Genomic DNA, 26,011 nt, shown 5'->3' with positions numbered 1-26,011 from the left:
ATAAAATGTGAAGCATTCCTACACATTTACCATTACAATTACCATTTCTAGTGACATCACATTCAACTTCTGTTAAAAGGAAGTTTTTCTTTTACACAGTCACCAGGTGTTTGGTTAAAACACTGTTGGGGTTTTTCTCTCGATTGTACGGTATTTACCTTACAGTAAAAAGTGACCTGAGGCGATTATTTTTGGACTAAAATTAAAACTTATTTTGCACTTACCATCTAAAGACATAAACCCCCCCCAAAAAAACAAAAACAAAAACCCCAGCGACCACTGACAAAAAAAACTAAAAATCCCAGGACAACTTGAACTGACTATTAATAAGTGTACATTTTCATAGACTGAAAGGCTTGAAAATTAGCTTTGAGTTCACTGGACATCACAAAGACATTTCTTCTTTTTGTCATTTAGACAATGACACAAGCACAGCAAAAGAAATGTTGCCTGAACAGGATTTCTGGCTCTGACATGCTTTTTTTTTGCTCGCAACAAAAACTGATTAGTACATTTGGAAAGGAAAGATTGAACAACATTTGGCAAGCGCAGGTGCTGCCGCGGAGCGTGCAGCCAAGCCTCCCACAGTGGGAGGGAAACCTGGCAGTGCCCAGCGAGGCTGTGCCCACTCTCACAGGCATGATTGACTCACTCTCTCTGGTACCAGATGAATATCATGGGGTTGTGTTTGAATACACAGATTTCATGCAAAAGGAACTTCAAGACAGGCCACATGCAATAGACGATTACTGGGGCCTGTGAGAAACATGAAGAATTACGTGTGTGTTCCTTAATAAAGGCATGCACAAGTCGATAAAATATATGTGGTATGGTTTCACCACAGTTGTGTACAAAATAGCTATATGTCCATATATGCACAGTAAATTGTGTAACACCCTGATGAACAGAACACGTCCATTAATTACATGCATGTCTGGGGCACTAATAAAACCTTGACACAGTGTATTTGATGGTCTCATGGAGAAACTAACAAAGCATTACACTACTAATGTCAGACACAGCTAGGTGAAGCTCTAAGACTGAGGAGCATCCGTATAAACATTGTGTTAGCACATGTACCTCCTGTTCTTACCAGAGTGGTGGGGTCATTCCATTTGACATGAGGCAGACATGGAAAAGACAAACTTATATAAGTACCATGAACAGTTCATGATGACAAAAGCCTGAGTTACTGTATGCACACACAGTAACAGTGGCTTTCATTCACTTGGTTAATGCTAAACATTGCACAGGATAATGGAAGCATTGCACTATGCCAATGACATAGCAAGATAGGTTCACACTGATGTGGTAAGAGCGTTTTTCAGAACAAGATAGTTGAAACTCAGCAGAAATGGGGTTCAAAACTTCAAACTCACAGAAATGAAATTGAAAAAGGGGGAGAAGAAGTAGCAGAGAGAAAAACCCAACAGCAATCCCAGTTTTGTTATAGTTCCGTACCAGTGCAAACACCATCCCTCTCGTACCATATTCATGTCGATGCCGTTAGTGTACGTCCAAGCGTGTTGGAAGTACTCCTCCAGCCTCTGCCTCAGTGGGTTTGGGATCTGGTGGAAGCGGATGAATTCTTTGACCCGCAGCATCTGGAGGTGATACCTGGCTGTACCTGAATACAACCTCTGGATGATGGCGGACACATTTCCAAAGATGCTGGCGTACATTAGAGCTGGGAGAGAAGCCATAGAGGTGACCTTTGAGTACAGATGGGTTCATCTCTTCATATACATAACACCTACCTTGGGAGTTGCTGCTACTGCCAGAAATGCACAAACTGATGTCCTGAATGTGGACTTTGAATCCTTTATGTTCCAATTATGCTATATCAGCAGGTTTTAACAGTGCATTTATTTATATTAAAAAAATACATTGGATCTTTCATGTAAAATGAAAACAGTACTAGTTTCAGTGTTTGGCTTTATGTCTTTCCTAACTGTCTGTATGTGCTGTCATTCAGTTATCACTCACATCCAATGAGCATAACACATATGGAAAAGATCTTCTCAGAGTTGGTGTTGGGGGAAACGTTCCCAAAGCCCACGCTGGTCAGACTGCTGAAGGTGAAGTAGAGTGCTGTGACATACTTATCTTTGATGGAAGGACCTGAGCTTGGGTCACTGTAGTTGTATTTTTTCCCTGTAAAATGCAACATAATCATTTTTCTATCCTACTTTTAAATTCAGCTTTAAAATAGAGAACTGAGGGAAGGAACTATCATCAACAGACATTACCTATTGACACCCCCAGGTTGTCCAGCCAGCCAATTTTATGCTCCAGGTAAGGCTTCTCCACATTTCCAATTGCGTACCAGATGCAGGCCAACCAGTGTGCAATGAGGGCAAAGATGCACATGAGCAGCATGAGGACAGCAGCACCATACTCTGAGTAACGGTCCAGCTTACGGGCCACTCGTACAAGCCGTAGGAGACGGGCCGTCTTTAGCAGACCGATCAGAGTGGTAGTCTGGAAAACAGAGGAGTGCACGCTCACTTAAATCTGTGTGTTTTAAATACTCTACGTTTGGATATGTACATGGTACAATGTGCTAAAATATGTGATACAGGGAGTGATGGTAGTTTACTCATGTCCTTATTCTACTGGGTGATAAATCTGGGGATGTGTAGGTATTCAGGGATTTCAAAAAAAAAATCCTACTATTTAAAACTTCCTTTTTTTTTTTTTCTTTTAGGCTCACGCAACACAAATAGAGTTCCTAACATTTGTAATGTTTAGTTATTTATTTAATCTCCGACAGGGACCAGTTCCCGGTTGGAAATAGGGAACTATGGCGTTACCTGTTGAGAACAGGGAACTTGCAAATTGATAAATTATACAACACTCAAAACATGGCTAAAAGGCGTTTCTCTCGTCTCTTTTTATTTATCAGGGGTTATAAATGAAAGTCTTGAAAAGCTAATAATGGCTAATAATATCGGTCTGCAAATAAATCAGTTGGGCTCTAATGGTTATCGGTCCATCAGTGATTAGGTTCACTCACTGTTTAGTTAAGCTTATAAGTGATTCTGACCAGTGTGTAATCTTTAGCTACTTTCCTTCCAACATTATTCAGCATCCCCACAAAGCAAAGTCAAAATTCAAAAGTTAAAAAAGGGATCACAGGTCTGATCAAAACACATGTGGGATGGCAAACTTCAAGTATGTCACATCTTTGCAAGCAAAGAGAACTCATTATTTGTCTACCATTTGTTTAGGGTTGGGTTTATGAGAATGTTCGGCTCATTATTACCGACTCAAAAACATATGGTGTAGCTTTTTGCAACATACAGTAGTAGATCATTCGTGCTGGTATAAACAGATCTTTCAAGGTCTCAGCATCCCTTGGTGTCAGCACAACTTCCCTGCCTCAAGCTCTACAAATCATAAAATGTCAGTAAGTATCTGGCTTCTTAACTGGCATGCCAAAAAAGCGTATGAAAGAGAGAAGGTTGCTTTGGTGATTCATCTGTTGGCAGATGAAAAAAAAAAAAAAACCTTTTCGACAACTACATATGATGATGGCAAAATGAGCTTAAAAAAACAAAAAATATCAGCAGCTTGGAACCTCCATCAAAGTCTCAAAGCCAGTGTGCCAATGTGTCCCCATTTTTGACACAATGAATACAGAGTGTGTAACGTGAGAGTGGAGCGGCTATTAGTGTGGAGCAATCTGTAAACACAGTACAAGAAAATGCTAATAGGTCCAACCACTCCCTATCACACCTGGCAATTATCTTAATATCCTTAAAGAAGCACAAACCTTAGTAACTGTGCTTCGTCACTTCTGTGCTTGCCTATTGTTTTATTACCTCTTGTGCAGGTGAAAGCAAATACGACATTGATTATTCAAAGCACTAAAAAGTAAGAAGGGGGCTTGTTGTTTGTTGTTTTGTTTTGAAAGCAAATGACTGATGAGAAAGAGTGCGTCTACATCATGGTGAGGAAGAGTGCTGTAGCTGCTTCTGATGGGTCCATTAAAGAGCCTCCATTCTTCCAATCTCACCCCTAAATCACAGCCATCTGTCATTGCAGTGTTCCCTTTCAGTGACAACACAGTGAACAGTGAATGAATCTTGTATAGAAACAGATGAGCTTCAAATTATCCAGCATGCAAGTGACTCTGAGTGACCTGCACAGATGACACAGTGCATGCTGTATGATGTGTAAAATTGATAAAAATCTTAAAGTAAGTTGAATGCATTTGGGGCTAAGAGTGAAGCTAAAGCTAACATTAGGAACAAACTATATGAAAAATACCCAGAAAATATCCCTCTGGTCATCTGCCACTGTAGCTTTGCAGGCTCCCCTGGCCACTTTTAAAACCCAAGAGTCAACCAAGGGTGTGATATAACTTTCTGTCTTCAAAGTGGTCACATTCCTTCTATCCGACAAGAGCTCTGCACGGCACAGAACAAACCAATAATCACCCAAATGTTTCCCTTCTTCATGTGATCTATAAAGAGAACATATTATCCACAACTATAGTACTGTCTGAGTGAACAGTTGCAGAAAAATTTCAAGTACAAATCTGTCTGTTCTTCCTGTGTGCACAAGCGAGACTGAGGGGGCTGCCTGTTACAACGAATCTGCCTCCTTTCTCTTTGTTTAGTACAGCCGTTGCTGCAGGTTTTACAGCATAATGGAGTTGGAGTGCACTTTTGTACAGTCTGCTTTAACCAAAGGGAAAACAATGCACATTTACCCTCTGAATGGAGACAGAATGTGAAGCCGGGAAGCAATCCATTACACACGCCTCACTTGATTTGCATGAAAATATTCACAGGACATCTGTTATAGAAAAGAGGATTTGCTTGTGTTGTTCACTTGACCTTAAAGGGTTAATTTAATATTTGTAATCATAAATGTCTCTTTCAGAAGGGCAGATACAGTAATATGATCAACTTTGTGGAACTGTCATGAAGTAGCTAGACACACTGGAAGCACAGTGTTTATGTAAATTTACTACCAGGCACGGAAGAGATGTATGTAACCACCCACGCACCCTGACATTTTGGCTTTGTTCCAGGTTTACAGTGGTCTGCCCAGAATTTCAGGTGAATGACATTTGAATTGTGATTTAGGTTCACTTTTTTCAGGGATCCTCCATAGTTTGCAAATGTGTCAAATGTGGGCACTATATCCATGTGAATGTGGACATAATATGCAAACTATCTGATCTTATCACAACAGGACATTGATATGAAAATGATGGAGGAGTTGAAACAAGTCCTGCAGGCAAATTCGAAGCCACATCATTTTCTTTTGTGTGCCAGCCTGCAGCCAAGTCCAATCAAAGCAGGATATCACACAGGAATATGCACCCAATAAAATCAGCAGAAAAGACCCAACAAAACTCTTAACACATTGTCAGATGTGGTTTCCAGGCAACAAAAGTGCATGAAATTAGGGCTAAAAATAGTTCCTGTTTCTGCACAGTGAGCTAAAATAACACACCTTAAAGACCAGAGCTAAAAATGTACATGGATGTGTTATTTTCAGCTTCTCTTGATTGGAGGAGGTAAAAATACAACTTTTTTTTTTTTTGCCTCATCCTGACACTGTGTGCTGTGGACGCAAATTGTAAGTAGAACACATCCTGTCACTGCACAAGTCATTTGGCTGTATGATGAGGACGTATGTTGTGCTGTGGTGTCGCTCAGCTGTCTGCTCTTTTTTCCTTGCCCGCCACTCACTGGTGGCCTCTAGCCATGTACTTCCTCAAAGAAACACACACCTAATGGTAAATAAAGACTTGGCAAACCAGTAGGCTGACATCAGATCAGGACCTTGCTCTTAATACACACCTTAATCCTGGATATATCCTGATTTTATGTGTGTTTTTGAAGGTATTGCTTTGCGTATCGTGGAACCTGGAATTTTCACACATTGCAATGGACTGCATTGCCAGATTTGCTCCTGGATTGATTTGAAAATGCAAGGAAGGGGCTGGGAATCAGACCCGCTCTAGAAACAAGAGAAATGCATGTGTTTGGGGCAGTAAAGGATTGGAATATTGTATTTCCTTTAAAATGTTTTCTTACTATTAAATATTAAATGAACCTTGATGTATGTAATTTTATTTTGGAGTGCAAATAATTGTAAATTGTTTCATTTAATCAGATTTTTTTTGTATATTCTCATGCTAGTAATTATGTCCTCTGCTGCTCCCCGTTCTCAGCAGCGGGAGTTTGCTATGCCATCTCCCTCAGATGTACAGTTGCTTGCAAGCAGAGCTGTTGGGCAGGCACAGACCTTTTTAAAGATTTGGATGGCCTGGGGCCGTAGAGTCTGTCTCTGATGAAAAGAGAGCGGAGGGAAGCAGATGCGAAAATGAAGTGTCAGATTGGTTTGGGAGTCTAAGCATTCAAGATAACATCTCAAAAAAAAGACTGCCCAAAGTGTAGCCTGATGACACAGGGGTAACTAAGGCAGGACTGATGCTCAGCAGCTTCATGGTGTAAAAAAAACAAAAAACAAAAAAAACAAACAAAAAAACAAAAAAACAAAAAACTGACTGATAAACGAAATAAATCCTCACCTCATCAGATCCTGAGCCAAAGATGAGCAAGTCAAAAGGGATGGCAGCCACCATATCTATGAGGAACCAGCCTTTAAAGTAGTGGATGGCAATCTTGGCTGGGTGGCTGACCACCTCCTCATTGGTGTTGACGTAAGTCGTCCTAAAATTTATAAGGATGTCCACTATAAACATAATGTCAACTATCAGATCAACCACATTGAGGGGCGAGCAGGAATAACCACACTCCCGTCTCCTCTGCTCCTCAATGTCATTGAGGAGGAAGGCAGCAGAGTAGGGGGTGAAAATGGCCGTGTAGATGACCAGCAGCAGGATCAGCCAGTCCCAAACTGCTTTGAATGGACTGTAGTGAAGAATGGTCCACTTATCCATCCGTGGTGTCTGGAGTTTGTATTCAGGAAGCACATCGGCACCCAGAGAAAGAACCTAGTGAAAAACAAAGAGAACTTTTAAAATTTTACTGCCTTTAACATTCGCTATCTGTGTTCAAATACACACACATTTTGGGAAATAAGAGTGTAATACGGTGCTTTTTCTTGCAGATTCTTTGCAAATTTGTTTTTATTGAGGACTTCACTGATTGCCTTTGCAGTGCCTGGGAGAAGCTTTCAATTTCTATTTTACGACACCATCAGCAATATTTTCAGAGTGAAGGGTCAGGCGAAAGGATTAAAATTTTAACTACATGGACATTTCAAAGAGTCTGTAAGAAGATTTGCATCACAGGAAATACAGGATGAGCATTGTTTTTGATTAAGAGTCAGAACTTATTATTATTTGCCACTTTGAGTCTCTACTTTGTGAAGGTGCAACAAATCTAAGAACTGCATGCACTTAACAATCTTAAATATGCTCTGTTTTTTGAGAAATTTAGTTAAATACAAGAAAATTTGAAAATATTTACACTAAGCGTTTGCATGTCTGTGTCACGGTCTGGCTGGGGCAAACCGTATGTGTTGCAGAGGAGGACTCAAACGCAGACCAAAACGTAGTGTGGATAAACAAAACAAGCCGTTTATTGAGGCTAGCAATGAGGGTAAAAATAATCGGGCATTGGTGAAAACTAAACAATAACCTAAACTGGGTGAACTAATAACAAAACATAAAAAACCTTAACCATAGTGAACTGACATGGGTACCTGGAGATGAGACATGGATGAGCAGTACAACAGACGAATACAACGGACGACCTGACAAAGAATGACTGAGAACACACAGACTAAATGGACACAGGAGGATAATGAGGGAAGTGGCAACACCTGGGGAAACAGCTGGCACACATGAACATAATGACGTCACAGTGGGAGAGTAAAACTGAACACGATGAACACAGAAACGCCAGACCTCTTCACAATAAAACAGGAAACAGAGTGAGATATAGACATGACAACCTGAACTTGACAACATAAGCCACAGACATGAAATACATGAAAAGCAGGGGAGACTTAACATGGTGGAAACACGAGGGGAAAATAACTAGAAACACCTAGGCATGAAAACGATGAACTTAGGAAACCTGAAGGCTACATAAACTAAACACAAAACGCTGGGTCAGCAGACCCAGGATCATGACAGTCTGCTCTCTTACATTGCTGGGCATGCTAGTAAGTGGAATTGCATACAGTCATGGTGATAAATATCAGTACATATTAAAAATCAACTTGTCCTTAGCAGCTCTTAAAGTAAGGTAAATATAAAGTTAGATGAATAATTATTAAGCTAAAATGAAGAAGCAGTGTGCGAAAAATTATAGTACACAATGTCCACAGTTTGGACTGAGAAGAAAGACGGTTTGGAGTAAAGGAGGCCATTTACGTCCACTGTGACAAACCATCGAGGTGACCTCTACAGCTCATATGACGGTGGGGTCGGGTGATGCCTTGTAATGTTAGAGGTTTCACACCTTTGTTCTGGAGGGGGTAATGACCCTGCCTTTTTTCACATCTTGGTTCATGTGATAACCCGCATGATTAATAGTGGGTCATTGACCCTCAGCACCACCCCCAAGGCGTTGGTGTACGGCAGGGGTAGGCAACTCCAGGCCTGTCCTGCAGGTTATAGATGTGTCCTTGAGCAAGCGCAGCTGATTTAAATGGCTAAATGACCTCCTCAACATATCTTGAAGTTCTCCAGAGGCCTTGTAATAGTAGTAGTTGTTTGATTCAGGTGTGTTGACCCAGGGTGATATCTAAAACCTGCAGGACGCCCTTGAGGCCTGGAGTTGCCCACCTCTGGTCTGAGGGTTAAGGGTTAATTTCCTGGGACTCTCCATCAGTTGTTTTAAAACTGAAGAAGCCTCTGATGACAGGAGGAATATCTTCACTATCCTAAAGAAGTCACTGTGGCTCAAGTTTTAAAAAAGTTTAGTTTTAATTAAGTTTGAAATCAAATTTGCTATGAAAAAGACAAACAGGCTACGAGAAACAGAAGAAAACAGACGAAGGTGCATGTGATCTGTCAACCCCACATGAAAAAAACAAAACAAAACTCCTGATTATCCAACATCTGTGGGAGAGTGCCAAGAAATTAGACTGTAAGTGATAACATCCTAGCAATGACATGCCATATTTTATGAAAGATAATTTAGGATAAGATGAGATAAGGAATACTGGAATATGTTTAAATGAAGGTTAAAGCCTACATCAATGTTACAGAGCACATGGAAAACAAATGGCCACAAACCTCGTTGAACTAAAGTAATGATGTAAACAGGTAACTGCTGCTAAAGGTTCTACAAGATACTGAATCATGGGGTGTACTTAGTTTTATTTTGGCTTTGATATCATAAAGACAACATGTAATAAGTCATCAATTGTTCATCTGAAATTGTAAGACCTGATAAGGACCTTTTTAATAATGCCCTTATACGTAAAGCCGTGGAATTAACAAAATGTATATTTTCTTTAGATTAGGTCAAGTAAAATTCAAAAGAAAAGATTTATCGCTGTGTGAATAATGCAGCTGTACATCATATAGATTCAGATGTAATGCACTTCACCATTATCTGTCATCCACAAGAACATCTTGCACATTACTTTAGGCATGATTTCCAATAAATAAATACTTCTCCAGTGCCTGTTTACAGAAACTCTTAAAATTGAAGCTTCAGTTGAGGGAGTGATACCTTTTATTATTATTATTTGTAAGAATATTGTTTATAAGAACAGAAACTGAACATATCAAACCAAAATAAAATGACGATGCATCAACTGCATATAGAAAAATAAGAGCATGCATAAATGTCAAAATGTATCATCAAGACTGGAGGTATAATCCATTCCGGCAAGCCTGAATGTCAACATAATTATCTCTGTTATTGCAGTCACCATATAAACTACAGAACCTAATAGCTTTTAACATGAATATTAAAGCAGCGTCATGGGACTTTTTTCGGATAAGAGTCTCAGTGACTTGGAGGTAATTATAGGTGCAGGCAGGGGTACAGCTATTCATCTAAGTGTTCAACACTTCAATAGCTACAAATTTTCATTTTCACTGCTGATTATGGCAGAGGGGGTAGGTTTGATGGGTGGGTGTGCAGGTAAATTGCATGCACTACAAAGGCAAAGATACAATTATGATGTGATGTATGTGAGTGAGCACGAGAATGAAACTAGAAGGGAGGGCCTTAAGTGACTTTATTTTGGCATTCATCATATTTTTCATTGCTCCTCTATCGGTGCCCTGTCACCCCTCTATTCTAACCATTGTAACTGGGGAGGTAGGACCGGAGAACAGAAGGATGACGTATAGCACAATGTGGCGTGGTATTAATAATTGAATTGGTTATTAAAAACCCCATCCCTCTGGGAGGAGGGTCAAACGCTTTTACCCTCTGATATGGGATAACCTTTGAAATCGATCAGAAACCAAAGGACAGTCAAAGGGAATGCGCTCTAATATTCATCAAGCTGCCACTTCATTAAAGCTGGATGCTTAAAGTGATGGTTTTAACTCAGAGTTTAATTACTGTTGACTTTGAAATAACACCTTAGATTCCCATTCTTGTAAAATGATTTCTGTTAGGAAGGAGTATAAATGTTGAGAAAAGCTGACACTTGCTGTACCGAGGACGATTGTGGCCCGATCGCTCACATGATCCCACAACCTGCTGGTAATCCTGAGAAAGTTGGTTGATTTGTCAGAGTGACAGTTCTAGATCAAAGTGTTGTAGACATCTGTTTCTAAATTAATGATCCCATCTTAATTATTTAACCTGGTTACAGTAGCCATGTGCACTTGGTCAAATGAACTCTTTCTTGCTGGTTAATGGAAAGCGCATTCTGTGTGTGTCTCGGTCTCAAGCACAAATAAACATTAGCCCTCCCCTCTTCTGGTTTTTCTGGTCTGCACAGTGCACACTGAGATATCATTTATAAGTGCATAGACTGTTATTTGACTCAAGATTCCACCTCAGATAACCGCAAGAAGTATAAACTGCTGAGATGCGGTCATTTGAGCCTCATATGGGGATGAACCACACGTAGGGCTGTTCGATATAACGATATATATCGGATGATGATATAAAAACGTCTATCATTTCATTTTACACTATCGTTTGTTTCGTGGTGTCGCAAAATAAACTGTTTACGGCAATATTTTTTCAAATTCAAATTCAAATTTTAAATTTTATTTGTCACGTACACAGTCATACACAGTACGATATGTAGTGAAATGCTTGGACAACTGCTCGTGACCTAAAGAAAACAAAAAAAAGGAAAAGGCTATGAATAAGATAGGAAATAAATATGAAAAATTAAAAAGGGTACATTTAACTAGGAAGGAATAAAATATAAATTAAGGTTAAAAATGAAATAACTGTACAACACAAATTAGAATGAAGGGTAAATTTAACTGGGAAGAATAAGATAAAATATATAAATTAAAGTTGAAAATAAAATAACTGTACAACAAAATACACAATATAGAACTATATAAGAATGTATGAAGAAATCTAAATCTAAATAAATATATACACAATAACAGCAGCTGTACAAGTATTAACCGGAAATGAAGAATATAGTGACCAGTGTTGTGCAAGAACAAAGTCCAGAAAGTCCAGTGTGTGTGTGTTTTCATCGTTTTGATGGTCACTGTAGTGGCTATATTAATTTCTTAAAGTTCTCTCTTTCTCTTATATTTTATATAACCACACTACTGACGGACAAGCGCATGTTTTTATGCGTTGTGGTTAGCAACAACTACGGAGCCCCGCTGGGGACATGGGAGAAAAAAAAATTAAGACAGACTTTTGCGAGATCTCGCAAAACAAACTCGGGATCTCGCAAAACGTTTGCAACGACGGTAACACCATCGCGTGTCCGCTTGTTTATGTTCCACATAAACCTTTCACAATAAAGCTCAAGATCCCATTGAGACTTTTCAAAATAAACTGAATCACGTGAAAGAGCAGATTATTTACGGATGAGAATTAAAAAAGAGCCGCCAGGTGCTAAAAAATAAACCTTAGACTCAAACGTTAGAACAGGCTTTTCCCCGCAGCACGCCGTGTAATAAATACAAAGAAAACGGCGGCCTTTACAACTTATGTCTAAAAATGTATAGTTTCATGCATCGGTTGAAACACTCGACTCCAGCTGCATGACGCGCAGCTGGAAACACTTCCCGCAAGTCGAGCTGCCCAAGATTCACAGAATTTACAGAAAATGTTACATTTTTGTGATTTATATCGTTATCGGGACGATAGAATTCTTATATCGGGATATGAGATTTTGGTCATATCACACAGCCCTAGCCACACGTGCACTGAGAAGTTCAAAATGTAATAAACAGCCTGTGAGGTGCAAGTCTGCTTTCCTTTTTAGCTGATCAGTTTCCTGGGTGAAGCCACCATCTGGCTGCAGTACCTGTGAAGCGGCCAAGGCCAACAGAGAGTGTATCTGTTCAGATGCTTTAATTATAACTTCAAATAAACTCTGATGAGTTCAAAGTTGCTTTCAAGACATCTTCTGTCACTTGGTTGTCAAAGTCAGGTGTCCAGAAACCCGCTTACCAATCTAAGCTGTAAAGGAAAGTGATAGGATAGGAAAAGTATATTTTACAGTTATATTCTAGGAATTATGAAGCTTCTTGATGCTTTCACCATTCTCATACAGCAACTCTTCTGAGGTGTTGTATTCTACCACATGTTACCCAAGTCAATTAAAACCATATTAAGCCCTCTCTTACTTTGCACTTGTGTGAGAGGACATTGTGCCATTCTGTGGTCCCTCTGCCTCTGGCGTCAGTGTAAGGCCTGCAGCTGAAATTGGCTTTGAGCGCAAACAGGGGTCAGTTTCTGTGTCCTCTATCTGTTACACCATTAATTGGCAAAATGCAAAACTGAGACCTAATCAGTAGTTTCAAGCAGCACTGGCCTACTCCTAGGACTACATTAACTTATAGTTCCATGCCTCTCAGTCCTGGCAGGAAAGGTGAGAATGACCTCTTACACTGTTCGTAACTCTAGAAATATAGCCTGAGCTCTGGATGCTGTCTGACAGCTGTAAGAGAACACTTGGCTATCCACGGTGAGCTACAGACACCTACAATGCTTTACGTATCAGATCCCTTGAATTTCAGTTAATCATCCTGATGCTGACTGAGGGCATTTGGGAGTGTGCATGCAATCTGCCGATAAAGTGCTCAATCTGTCCAAGTCTGATTTGTGATGATCATAAATGATAATATGATGAACATTATATTAGAATTCTAATATCTCACTGTTCTCCAGTCTGCACAGACTTTATTAGTAAAATCATTACAAATAAATACAGACTAAGTGTCACGGCTGCCGAGGCGAGCCGTGTGGAGTTAGAAGAAGGACCCAAGATGCAGGCAGTGGATGAGATGCCGGTGAGTTTATTTACACAGTGGTGAGAAGGCAAAACAGGCAAGAGGGAAGACAAAACTAAAGACCTGAACTGGGAAAGCTAAATGACAAACCTGAGATGAAACAAAAAGGGAAGAGAGGCAGAGAGCCTCGCAGGACACCGAGGACCACAGACGGACACCGAGGACCACAGACAAACCAGCAACAGGCAGGAGAACACACAGGGCTTAAATACACACACCAGTAATCAGGGGATGAGAGACAGGAGGGCAGCACAGCTGGGAGGAATCTGGGCTGACGGGACAGGGGAAACGTAAACTGATCACACTCACATACGACACGGACCTTCACAATAAAACAGGAAACTCAGACACATGGAACCACACAAGACATTGAACTAAACAGACAGATTCACAAACAGATGGGGTGACACCATAGACAGACAGATACAGACGCAGACTCAGAGGCAGACCGAATAGAACACAGAACTTAAACAATCATCATCTAGAAAATGATAACAAACTAAAAGCGCTGGGTCACCGACCCAGGACCATGACACTAAGGGCCCAACAAGACGTTTCAGTTTATTCCTGATTTTTTGAGTAGTCCTATTTATGTTGTTATTCTTATTGCAGTGCTGCCTCTGTTTGTTTGGGTGATACATTTGTTTTTATTTTATGTAGGCAAAAACCTTGAAATTACTACTTGTTTCTTCAAGAATGAAAACAGTGATGTAGTATGTTTTATTCCCTTCGCACTGTCCATAACAGTTTGAAGACCCAAATTCATGAGTCCTCAGATGACCAAACACACAGCAAGCACTGTTTAACTGAGGTTGGATAATTCCGAAGGAACAAGGTAATCCAAAAACTAAAACTGCCCTGAGCAATATATGAAAACCACACAGTGGAAAAGCACTGGCATCAAAGGCAAGGGGATGAACACAGCCAGAGAACATACGTAATCAGACAGACTGTCAACTATCAATAGGAATACAGGACTATAAATAAATAGAAAGAATAGAAACTCACAAGGCACAAGTGAAGAAAATGAGGCTGACAGGATGTAAATCCAATGAAAACATTTTTGTTGCGTTTGCAGGTCTCACAGGTAGTATTATTATTATTTTAAGGATCCAACAGATCATTTTATGCCTGTAATTCTAAATTACAGGCCCTCAATTTTTCTCCCCATTCACAAACTTGAAACTGGCTCACGTCCTTACCTGTGTGACTTTGTCTGTGACATTGTGAGTGCGATCTTTGACTTTTGGGGCGATGATAGTTCTCTCAGAGGATGGAGGGGAGGGGCACTTCTTATCATTGTTTGCCTCTGAGAAGTTGAGCGTGATCAGGGGAATCTTGTTGATGGTGGAGTACTTGTTGAGGTTGGAGTCGGAAGTTGAGCCAAGCAGGCTTGATTTGATTTGGCTGAGCGGTCCTGAAAAAAGAGCACGGCAGAGGGTGGGTGTTATTATTAGAAGATGCCGTATCTTGTTTTATAGCTGGGCTCTTGTTGATCTGTTATGCACTGTCAGTAGTGTTTATTTGGAAGTAGTTGCGACATGGGTAGTGAGCATGGAGTGATTCCTAGTTTTGGAGTGACTTCAACCACAACACAATACCGAGAATACAAAAGATGCTGAAATATAAACTGTACAGCCTTTCAGAGCCTCTCATTAAAACATAATGAACAACACTGTTGGTGAATAAACAGAATGATTTAATGTGCAATCAGAGAGTGCAAGTTCCCATAGTTTGCCAAATCTAGTGCAGTGAACTCACTGTATAGATAAAATTATGTAGTATGATCAGTGAACACTTTGTAAGTAGAACACAATCATATTAAAAACGGAACTGTGAGATAGCGCTAAACAAACTGACATGTGGCCCAATGAGAGTGAGAAAAGTGAAAACAAGAAGTTTGCTAATTCAGCTGCGTGAACCAGCAGAGGAAGGATACACTGCCCACCCCACAAAGCACAGTGATTGAGAGTCAAGGACAGAGAAACAGACAGTTGAGGATGAAAGATTGCATGCGCAGCTTCAATACATGCCACAGTCAGGATACATCAAAGCCGTCATAAAAAAACAACTGAAAAGAAAAAAGCTGAAGCCATACCCCCAGCCATCCAGGAGCGAGATACTAGCCAACCAGGAGAGAGAAGAAATAGGAGGTAAAGGAGAAAGTGGGATTATGGAAAGGTGTTTGGGACGTTGGGTCAGTAGTCTCGGGTACAAGCATATCAATAATGTGGCATTACTAGTAAATAGAGCTTGACAGGGGCTCTATCAGTAAACCTTTAGAGGATTAAAAAGGGCAGACTATGATGCTAATGTTGCTATTAATGTGTATTCCATTTGATTACAAAGAGCATATGACTTTTAAAGAACCTGGTTGAATATGTACTGTACTATGCATTCAACACAGCATTGCAACAGTTCAATTAAGCATGTAAACAGTCAGGTTTCTTTCCATTCACAAAGACAAGATCCAGAGCTTGCACACAAGAAAGCAAAGGTTAAAGACAGTAGGAGGCATCATTTCTTAAGCATTAATTTATCCTCTTCAATGAACAACAAGCAGGAGAGAAGTTTAACGTGCTGCTTCCATGCAAGCATGTGCAGAGGTTACTGTGTTTTCTTTTTAGTGAGCACTTACAGAGGCTGGTTAGGTTTGGGCAGGTCGTGTAGTCATTTAGTGTCTTTCGAGGCCAAAGAACTTACAAACACAGTCATCTGCTGAGGCATTTGCATACAACATGAACCTTTTGTGGGAAAACTCATGCAACAAGCAGGCTTTGACATGTACACGTGTATCATTAGACATGCCGCTATTCACGATCTGAAAATGCAGCAGGTTGCCGTTAGTTACCTTTGATATTGCGACCATTATCTGTGAAGGTGGCAACAGAGTGGGGGAGAAGACAGAAAAAGGGGAGTGGAGGTGAGAGAAGAATTTGTGGGTGTCTATGATGATAAATGGGGGTTGCCGTTAACGACCCGCTACTGTCCCTGTGAACAATGCATTACAGGGAAGTAGATGTATTAAATGTATCTAAATAGGAATTAGAGGCAATTGGAGGAGACTGATTGAGCCGCAGGAAACAGGACCAGTATGGGTCACTCCTACCCTCAACCAAATGAGGACCAAAAGGTGGAAGATCAATACCACAGATTATAGATGTGACCATCTACTGAGGATTCACTAGAACCCCACATAGCTGATATTTTAGGACCACAGGGATTAGTCTTAGTAATTAATTAGATCTGTAAATAAAATATCAATTACATTTGTTTCTTTCTTATATCACATCAATTCAACAAATCAATAAACAAGACATCATCAACCAGTGCTGTGCACTTTGCAGTTTAATGTAAACTAATGTAAACTTTGTTTACCAGTTTAAAGCATTTAAAATAAATACAAAGTGATTATTAAGTAATACCATATATACAGTTCAGCAACTGTTGATGCATATCTGAAAATGTATAAAAGGACACTCTTACCTTCACTGGCATGCCGGTCCCTGAACACCATCTTAGAGTTGGACCCAAAGCCTTCCATGTCATGTACAGAAGAGGCCCTGCGAATACTGCACATACTCTCTCTGGAGGCAGTTGGAGTAAGGCCTGGGATTGATGGAGCTGCAATAAGCGTGTCCTCTTGGCTCTGGTTTTTTGTCTGGGCAACGGCCTGGTCCGGGTACATCCGGTCCCAGGGGCCTTTAGGCGACGAGTGGTCCAAAGGCTCAGACACAGGGGTTGAGCAGTGGCTGGGGCCGATGAGAGCACGGGTGTCGTTGGCATAAGAGGGACTGCAGCTCTCTCGAGTGGTGGGAAGTTGGTAGTCGCGTGTTGCTGCTGAGCCGTCACTGTAGCGAGGAGAGTCTACCATGACGGCATCAGGGTCTTCCTGGGGCAGGGACTGCTTGCTGATTCCCAGGAGAGGTAAGGCTGGGAGACGGAAACGAAAGAATCTCCCTTTCCCTGACAGAAAACAAGAGAAAAATCAATAAGAACAAGTGGACGCACTGCCTCTGTTTCTCCTATATTGTTCCACACTTATGCCACCAAGATAATATTTTTTTATAATAAGAATATGAATAACAACACTGACAAAGTGTCTCAATTCTGATTAGCACATGTTTTTATATAGCGCCAAATCACAACAACAGTTGCCTCAAGATTCTTTATATTGAAGTAAAAGACCCTAAAGAGGGTAAGACTTTTATTCTGAAACACAAAACTGGTATACCCCAGTCCCCTTCGAAGCCTTCCCCAAAACCGCAGCTCAATTAATGTCCAAGCCATTCACCTTTATCTACTAAAACACTGTCAAACCTCAAATGGGAACGTGGACCCAGTGAGTGATATAAGATTTAAATTTCCAGCATATCAAATTTCACTTGCTGAGTAATCCTCACCTTTAAAAATAATCTCTCATCTGCTTCCCCGCTCCTCTCTTTCATACATCTACACTCATCTTTCAGTGTTGTATATTTACAACAACTGTACATTTAGCTTGCAGACACTATTTGTGAGACGCTGCACAGAAACAATTTGTTTCTGCTAGCCAAATGTACAAATGTGTAGATATTTATTAAATCTGTTGAAAAAATCCATTTGAAATTACTTGACACTTAAAAAACTCAATTTAATCGTGATGCTGAGCGCCATGACAAAAACTTTATTTACATCTACACCATGAACGCATCATAGAAAAAAAAGAGATGTGTTCAAGGTGCAAGCACGGTGTGGGATTTCATTTTCTTATTACTGAGCAAGAGGTAAACCCAGTCTAACTATGGACAGAATGGGGACTGCCCATTCAATCATATCTATTATCCACCTGATCAAAGGTAAAGTAAAAAAAACTTTTAAAAAAGTAAAGTAATTTGAGTTTTTCTTCAGGGAGTGACAAAAATAGCCCAGAAAATATGAGTATTGTTGCAAATTTTATCTCTAACCTTTAGCTTCTATTAATGAATTGGAACAAAATATTCTTGCATAGATTTGTTTCTGTCAAGCAGGGAACGCCTGAGGACAATTGATATCACATTTAATTTAACTGATCCACTCAATTAGTGTGAAGACTATTTGACTGTAGTCACACCCAAATAGCATAAAAACAGAGAATACAGTGGATTTTAATGAACCCCTGAGAGACACAACCCCCTGTGACCTTGCGGCGTGTTTTCACTGTGTGTTTATAAGAAAACGTGCTTACATTCTTCAGCATCCCTGGTGATACCTCGCATTTGTTTGCCAGCATCACTGAAAAGCCTACCAACACAGCTTTCTTAAAAAGACCCTGGCAGATCAACACAAGTGCTTGCTCTGCCTCAGGCACAAGTTCAGGCTTCAGTTTCCTTCAATTATTCATAAGGGAGGACATTTGTGGAAATACTATAGTGTGATGTATAGAAGAGTCAGTCTTATAGGAGATTACAGAGAGTGCTTTAATGAGTGACTGATAGCTTCTGGAGAGATGGTAAAAAGTCATATTTCTGACCATATTGAAACATATGGCAGTTCTGAGGGATGATAGTATAACAATATAAGTTTACTGTAACGCTCCCCACCCCAAAGACACACACCATTCACACACACATTTACTTGGGTTGTACACTATATGCAAACACCATAAGACAGATGCTCAGACTTACAGGTTTTCACATACTGTATGCACTGCAAAGTCACCTGAATATATGCTATCCATATCACAATACTCTCTCAGCCTTTAGTCTTACTGCCATGGCGACACAGTGAAAATCATTAAACACATCACATTATCATGTCTCCTTTGTATATTTTCTGCAGACAGCTACATTGTATACAACATACCGACATATGCAAATAGCGGAAAAGGTAAGGATGTATTCAGAAAAGTAGGATTAATGTTTGAGTGTTAGCAGGGAGCAGCCCGTCGCTTTATCTACCTCACTGCTTCTTCTACTGGGGTGAGACTGACAGGGAGGAGAGAGAAAAACTAACTTTAGACACAATGCCAATGTCTGTTTGGATCAGTGTGGTGTGTTTAAATTAAGTCTGGAGCCAGATGCTGATGCCAGAAGTGATCATCGGCATTTCATTTGAGATTCAGATTGGAAACTCAAATCTGGGATACCGTTCATATTCATCAGGATGAAAACAGGTTGAATCGGCATTCTCGTCTTTGAAAAGCGATTGTGAACAAAAGTCTGTTTCGTGAGAGCTCAGTTCTATTTTTCTAATCACACCACTGTAATATTACAATACTAACATGTTAGACAATTAATTGTGAAGCATTTCACAATTTTAAGGGCCAACATTGACTGCTAAAAGTGACACGTTATGAAAATAATGAACAATATTACTTGCCTCCAATTATTGTGCATGGAGGATAAGTGAACAATGTATGCCACAGCTCCTTAAATTAGTTCATAATTCAGTCACACAGTCAGCGTGTGGTGAGAAAATTGCATGTACATTTAATTGTGGCACTGAAAGAGCCAAACGTTTCATGAATATGTTGCCCTTTTTGTGACTGCTGTTACTGCATGTACTGTATGCGTCTCTTCCCTCTTTACCCCTCCCGTTCCCTCCCTGCAAAATCTCACTGGCAGCTTTACACAACCAGTACAGTGGCCCTTGTTGCTATGATACCAGATAGTAATATTTGCACTGAATATTAATTGGGTCTTCAGATCCCCATGTTGGGGAGTGAAACATCTTGATGTAATGTGAGCATCATTCAGAGATTACGTTAGAAGCAGAAAGAGAACAACAACCCTCCATGCTGTGGTAAATGCAGGACAAAAACAATGGTGTGTCTTTTTGTCTCTGTCTTTTGTTCTTGAGCTTTTGCTGACATTACATAAAAAAGAGAGTTGTACAGCAGTTAATGTGTTTGCTAAGTGATTTGAAAGAAGATTTCTTTCACCTTAAGAGTTGTTTTCCTAGACTTCCAGCACAGCCCTACTATTACTCACATGCTCTAGAGCAGGGGTCGGCAACCTGCGGAGCCGCATGCGGTTCTTTAGTCCTTATACTGCAGCTCCGCGTGGTTTGGGAAAATAAATTACAAGTATTTAGCTGAAGTGTATTTTTTGTATTCGTTCTTTTTAAACTTGTAGTTCTAAATTGGAAGATTATTGTGATATTGAAATATAAAAATAAAATCATATTTTATTATTTTTCGTCGCTCAAAATAAGCGTCACACTCGCGGAAGCATCTTTCTTGTAGTCGTCGTTCCAACACAACAAAAGTGTGTTTGTTTTGATTTGTAGACCCGGGAAAATGGCGCCGCGCTCCCACAATGCATTGCGGCGTGACGTCAACTCCAAAGCCCTATACCCGCCAATATAAACAATATATACAGTGTTATCTTCATTTTAGATGTCAAAAAGTATTTGCGGCTCCCAGTGTTTTCTTTTGCATGGAAACCGGGTCCAAATGGCTCTTTGGGTGTTAAAGGTTGCTGACCCCTGCTCTAGAGGATAACGTTTGTATTTCTGCTGGGTCCCAACTTTGCTCTCTACTTATTTATTACAGAGGAAATTAGCCTGAGTTGATAGTCAAGAGCTTTATTTTATTTATTTTTTAAGTCAGGCAGTTGCCATCGGTGTGTGAAAATATACCTGAGAATGATAATCAGTACAGGTCCCTGGCTGAATTTGAAATAGAAACACTATAGAAGTCAGTGTTCAGTACAAAACCTCACAGAAAGAAAGTTCCCCTTGGGTGGGCTCCCGCTGGGTACTCAGGGTTCCTCCCGCAGTCCAAAGACATATGTTACATTCACTGGTCACTCTAAATTGGCTACAGATATAAAGTACACGAATTACTTAAACTGCGTGGACAAGGGTAGAAAAACAAGTAAAGAGGGAAACACTGAAAGCAAAGAAAGAAAGACTAAGACAGAGTCTTAGTAGCCCTGAAGGCTAATCCTGAATAAACTGAAAAGCCATTTCCCCAACAGGAATTTGATGAATCTTTCCTCCTGAGGAAAAAGATAGCTCATAAATAATTTCCCCCAGCTGCTCTTCACTTCCTAGGCTCATCACCACATTCCCCAATGCACAGAAGCCAGTGTGGTTGGTTACAGAAAACTATAGTGCGACTAAATGCTAAAGACAACACATAGCGCCATCAATCCACTAAATCTGCAATTCCTTGCTCGTTTTTTCCTGAAACCTATTCTGAACCTCCTGTTGTTCTACAGTTATAAACACATCATGTGGTTAGATTAGATGCTGAGCTGTAGTGGAGAGCTCAAAATAAATAGTGTCTAACGTGAAAATCTGGTGTCTAATGTAGAGATAGTAAGGAGACAAGCAGAAACCATTGTAACCTTTCAGCAGCATCATTTTTCTAACTTGAGATGCCTAGCATAGACAGAATATTTAGAAGAAGAACTGATATAGGCCTGGGCAAAGTAAGATAAGAGGTGAGACAATTTTAGAGCTACTTTATTGTTCTAATATATCACAAGCAGACAATCTCACATTATAGGAATGAAGGTACCAACAGTCTTAAAAGACAACAAAACTGTGTGAGGCCTTGCTTCCCCTTATAACTTACAAAGTGTTACGCAGGTTCTGTGAAGATGAATATAATAGTTTTGGTTGTCAGGGTTACAACAAATGACTTTTTGTACACTGCAGTGAAGAGCACCAGGCACACCAAATCCACACACTACCTTCTCCAAATCGCCCTGCATGTCTTCACCACCTGCACTCATGTGAAAATGAAACACCTTTAATCTTGATTTTGGAATTAAATACAGTATCTGTTTGTTATTTTTTAAAGCTTTTATCTATGTGACATTTACAGTCACCCATAAGACAAAAATTACAAATTATTAACCATTCTCTAATTTTGATATCTGCTCTTTTGAACCTACTGACTATTTTATAAAATAGGCCTCTGGTTCAAAAGTACAAGAAGCTCCAGTGATGATGTAAAGAACACAAACTTTTAGGCACACATATGCTTATTTGACCTGGATAAGTTTTTAGATTTGTCACACACAGCAGACTTAATTTGAACTGCATCTGTCAAATTTGTAGTGATCACATATTTTATTTTCAATGTTCTGGTTTTAATAGTGTCAGCTCTCAACATACTGACAACATTTTCAACTATTCTGCTTCTTATCTTCCAAGTGATGCTCAGTGCTGGAGGAATTCCCTACTATTGCAACAATACTTATGAATTCATAAGAAACACAATACACAGCATAGTGAAATGAACCATTTGGTGCACATTTCTGTGTGAATTTTGTGGATCTGTTAGTGGCTCTTCTCTGCTGCATCAAAGCAATCCAAGACGGTTGCAGAATGTATGACTCCTTACTGGTTGACAGAGGGCAATTGATAAACAGTGCCTAATGCATTCCTCAGATAGAGTCTAGATAACGCAATGCATGCATCATCTCCTCAGTAACAAGCAGTGTAAGGCTATTAATTAGAATAGTAACACTGTATGTCTCACAGTCTTAAATTACATTTTCATGAAAAATTCTGCAAAATTATTCATAATTTGTGAACATGACACAGGTTTCTAGAGTTTCTAGAGTTAAATGAATAAATAAACGAAGCACAAAGAAACCTATCCAGCATCGGGCCTTGACCCTATAAGCAAATCTGAACTATATCTGTGGAGGCACTCACTTAGATATTCAGACTGGAAACAGAGCTGGGAGAACTGCTATAGTGTTCAGACTGGGCCTTAGAAAAGTGAAATACTTTTCTAAGTGGGGGTGGGGGGTCATGGTTTGGTCCTGCCTTCGCTATTGTGGTTGATATGGGGGTAGCGACGGCCTTAGGGCGTCTGGGGAGTCCCTAGGGACGTTTTCCCTGGAGGGCCTAACCCGGGGGATGTGGCCATGACCTGGTTAGGGGCTCTGGTGGCTCTTAGATGGTGTTTTCCTTGTGGCTGCGTACAGCGGAGATGGGGGAGGGTCTGTGCTGGCGGACGTTGGTTACTGGCCTGGTAGCCTGGCTGCCCCTGGGTGGGTCCGGGACGGGCGTGGAGGCTTGGGGGTCTGGGGGTGCTTCCCCCCGGTCTGGGGTGCTGGCTGGGCCTTGGGGGCTTGGGTTCTGGCTGTTGTGTCGCCGGAGCTGTGGGCGGGTGGGTGCAGAGCCCCTCTGCACCCACCCGTGTTTTAAATGCACTTTAGAACAGCACACAGCAACACTACATATGAGCGGGCGTAGGGAGGTTTGGGGTCTTCACTCACCCCGGTTCTGTTAGCCTGTTAGATCCCAATCTGACGGCCAGCACCTCCTCCCAGCTGGGGGGCTGGGAGGAGGTGCTGGCTGTCAGATTGGGATCTGGGATGCGGGGCCTCCCTGCTACTGCAGATAAGGAGGTGGTCCGCTTGGTGCTGTATTTATTATGTTGCTCTTTTTTTGTTTGCTTTCCAGGTGATCCAGGTGTTTTGTTTGTTTTTCTTTCTTTCTTTTTTTCTTTTCTTGCAGTTCTTTCTTGCAGTTCTTTCTTTTTTCCCCCCCTTTCTCACCGTCTCTTGTCCCCTCTGTTTTTCTTTCTCTCCCTCTCTTTCTTTCATTCTTTCTCCCTGTCCCTATTTTATTTTCGGTTGCTACAAACGGGACAGACATGACTGGGGTATCCCCCAGTCATGTCTGTCCCGTTTGTAGCAACCGAAAATAAAATAAATACATAATTATAATAAAGTTCAATCAAATGGACCAATATGGCAAGGCCATGATGATCCACTTGGTAAAATAAATCCGCTTGGCATCTTTCTTGGCCTTAAGACAACAATTCTGATGGCTAAAGATCCAAACGGGACAACAACAAAAAAAAGAAAAAAAAAAGAAAAGTGAAATACGAGGGCCTTATCAGTCACATGCACAACAGCCAAACATGGCCCCCTGTCATACACACACACACACAAAAGCTTGACTATAGCCTAAGCATGCACACTGTCATAGTATCATACATAAACATGTATATAAACTGTATGTAAAGAACATGCATTCACACGCCACATGAAGCAAGGCAGTCTGTTCGAGTCCTCGTTCAATTACACTAATCTGAGGTGACCTTTGGTCTTCACGATGCTGCTTTATATGTCACAGACAGAAAATGGGGAAAGTGAAAAACTTTAAAAAAAGACAAGGCATCAAGAACACGTTCAAGAGCACAGCTGGGGAACGACATTATCCACTATTACACCGACAGCTCTGGGAAACCGAGGGACCCACAGCACTGCTCCAGTAGTTCATCAGGCCATCCTGAGCTATAATTGGTCCAGACCTTTGAAATGATAGCAGGCTAACACATAAGTGTCTGCTAAACGCTTGTGTCAACATGCCAAAGGAGCCGTCTAGCTGGGAATTTCAGCAGCTGCCCTCGTGATTACTGCTGCTAGTACAGTTGCAAGATTAAAAAAAAAAAAAAAGAAAGTGAAAATGTAGCAGTCAATATTGGGATAAAAGTACCCCAGAGGTGTTTTTGCAGTAGTCAAGAGTACATGCAAAGATTAGCTTAACATGTCTGGAAAAACAGAAATAAGTGCACCTGAAAAGGGAATGACAAAGAAATACATAAAGAAGAATATAGACTGTACAGAGAAATAAATAGACAATCAGGGAATCAAGTGTAAAAATGCTGAAGTAGCCAAATAAAAGTATAACTAAGATGATTACAGTGTTTTGGTTCTGCGTCTGTGTCTGAGCTTTTTAACTTTCTAGTTATTTAAATATTCTATTTGGTTCCTGATTGGTCTAATGTGTTTGTGCTCATTGTAAACAGTTTGTGTTTTTGTTCGTCTTCTTTTTCTTTATAAACTACATCCACAAATACTCAATAAAAATATTTTGAATAATGTGTTCATGCAGTGTTCTTGAGTCTGTTCTCCATGCCCTGCTGTTCATCCTTCCCACTGTTCCCCAGCTCTGTTGTTTCCTAGCCTTAGTGTGTTTTCAAGTTTAGGTTTCAAGTAGTTGCCGTTTTCTTTGTACTTTACTTTTCATTTTTATTCAAATGTGTCATTAGCTTTCAACAAGTTGCTCACTTTTTGTTTATTTCAGTCTGACTGTCTTTGCATCTGGTATTTGGGTTCTCACACTCCACTCTGCATGACATACAATTTAAACTGGTAGCTGATAACATCAAGAAACAGGAAAAATTTCTTCTGACACAACGCATTTGTGCTAAATTGAGTCATCTTAAAAGTAGAGAGAGTATCTGTCTCCCAAATAGGAGCTGATTCCTTAGTAGAGGGGCCTGATAGCTGAAGAGTATGCCTCCTATTCTACTTTTACAAGCTCTCTAAGCACTACAAGTACAAGTACTACAAGCCAGCAGTCTGACAGAGAAGCGCTCTGTTAGGATAATAAGACACTATGACATCTTTAAAACATGCTTAAATTCTAAATTTAACAGGGAGTCAACGGAAAGAAGCTAATATGGGAGAAATATAGTCTCTCTTTTTAGTCCCAGTTAGTATGCTCACTGCAGTATTCTGGATCAACTGAAGGCTTTTCAGAGAGCTTTTAGAGGGACCTGATATTAGCTTTTTAGCATCAATCTGAAACAGGATGTTTCTAATTTCAGCAATACTGCGGAAATGAATAAAGACAGTCCCACATATTTGTTTAATGTGCATACTG

At 40.3% G+C, this 26,011-nt stretch overlaps 1 protein-coding gene across 3 annotated transcripts in view; it reads right to left on the bottom strand.

Moving 5' to 3' along the window:
• LOC120723457 (potassium voltage-gated channel subfamily H member 7-like) overlaps positions 1-26,011 on the bottom strand; it is a 73,591-nt gene that overhangs the window by 19,114 nt on the left and 28,466 nt on the right. For 2 of the 3 annotated variants that reach the window (XM_040014878.1, XM_040014880.1), the window contains exons 4-11: positions 16,895-17,374; positions 16,260-16,280; positions 15,507-15,530; positions 14,611-14,825; positions 6,554-6,979; positions 2,250-2,481; positions 1,987-2,154; positions 1,488-1,687 (exon numbers count right to left, since the gene is read on the bottom strand). In XM_040014878.1, coding sequence (XP_039870812.1) covers positions 1,488-1,687; positions 1,987-2,154; positions 2,250-2,481; positions 6,554-6,979; positions 14,611-14,825; positions 15,507-15,530; positions 16,260-16,280; positions 16,895-17,374 — 1,766 coding nt within the window. The remainder of the gene's footprint in view (positions 1-1,487; positions 1,688-1,986; positions 2,155-2,249; positions 2,482-6,553; positions 6,980-14,610; positions 14,826-15,506; positions 15,531-16,259; positions 16,281-16,894; positions 17,375-26,011) is intronic. The other variant, XM_040014881.1, reaches the window with a different exon arrangement.

This window comes from Simochromis diagramma, unplaced genomic scaffold, assembly GCF_900408965.1.
Source record: "Simochromis diagramma unplaced genomic scaffold, fSimDia1.1 OVJJ01000680.1, whole genome shotgun sequence".
Taxonomy (NCBI): domain Eukaryota; kingdom Metazoa; phylum Chordata; class Actinopteri; order Cichliformes; family Cichlidae; genus Simochromis; species Simochromis diagramma.
The sequence above is the reverse complement of the archived record's forward strand: the minus strand, read 5'-3'. Positions and strand labels throughout refer to the sequence as shown.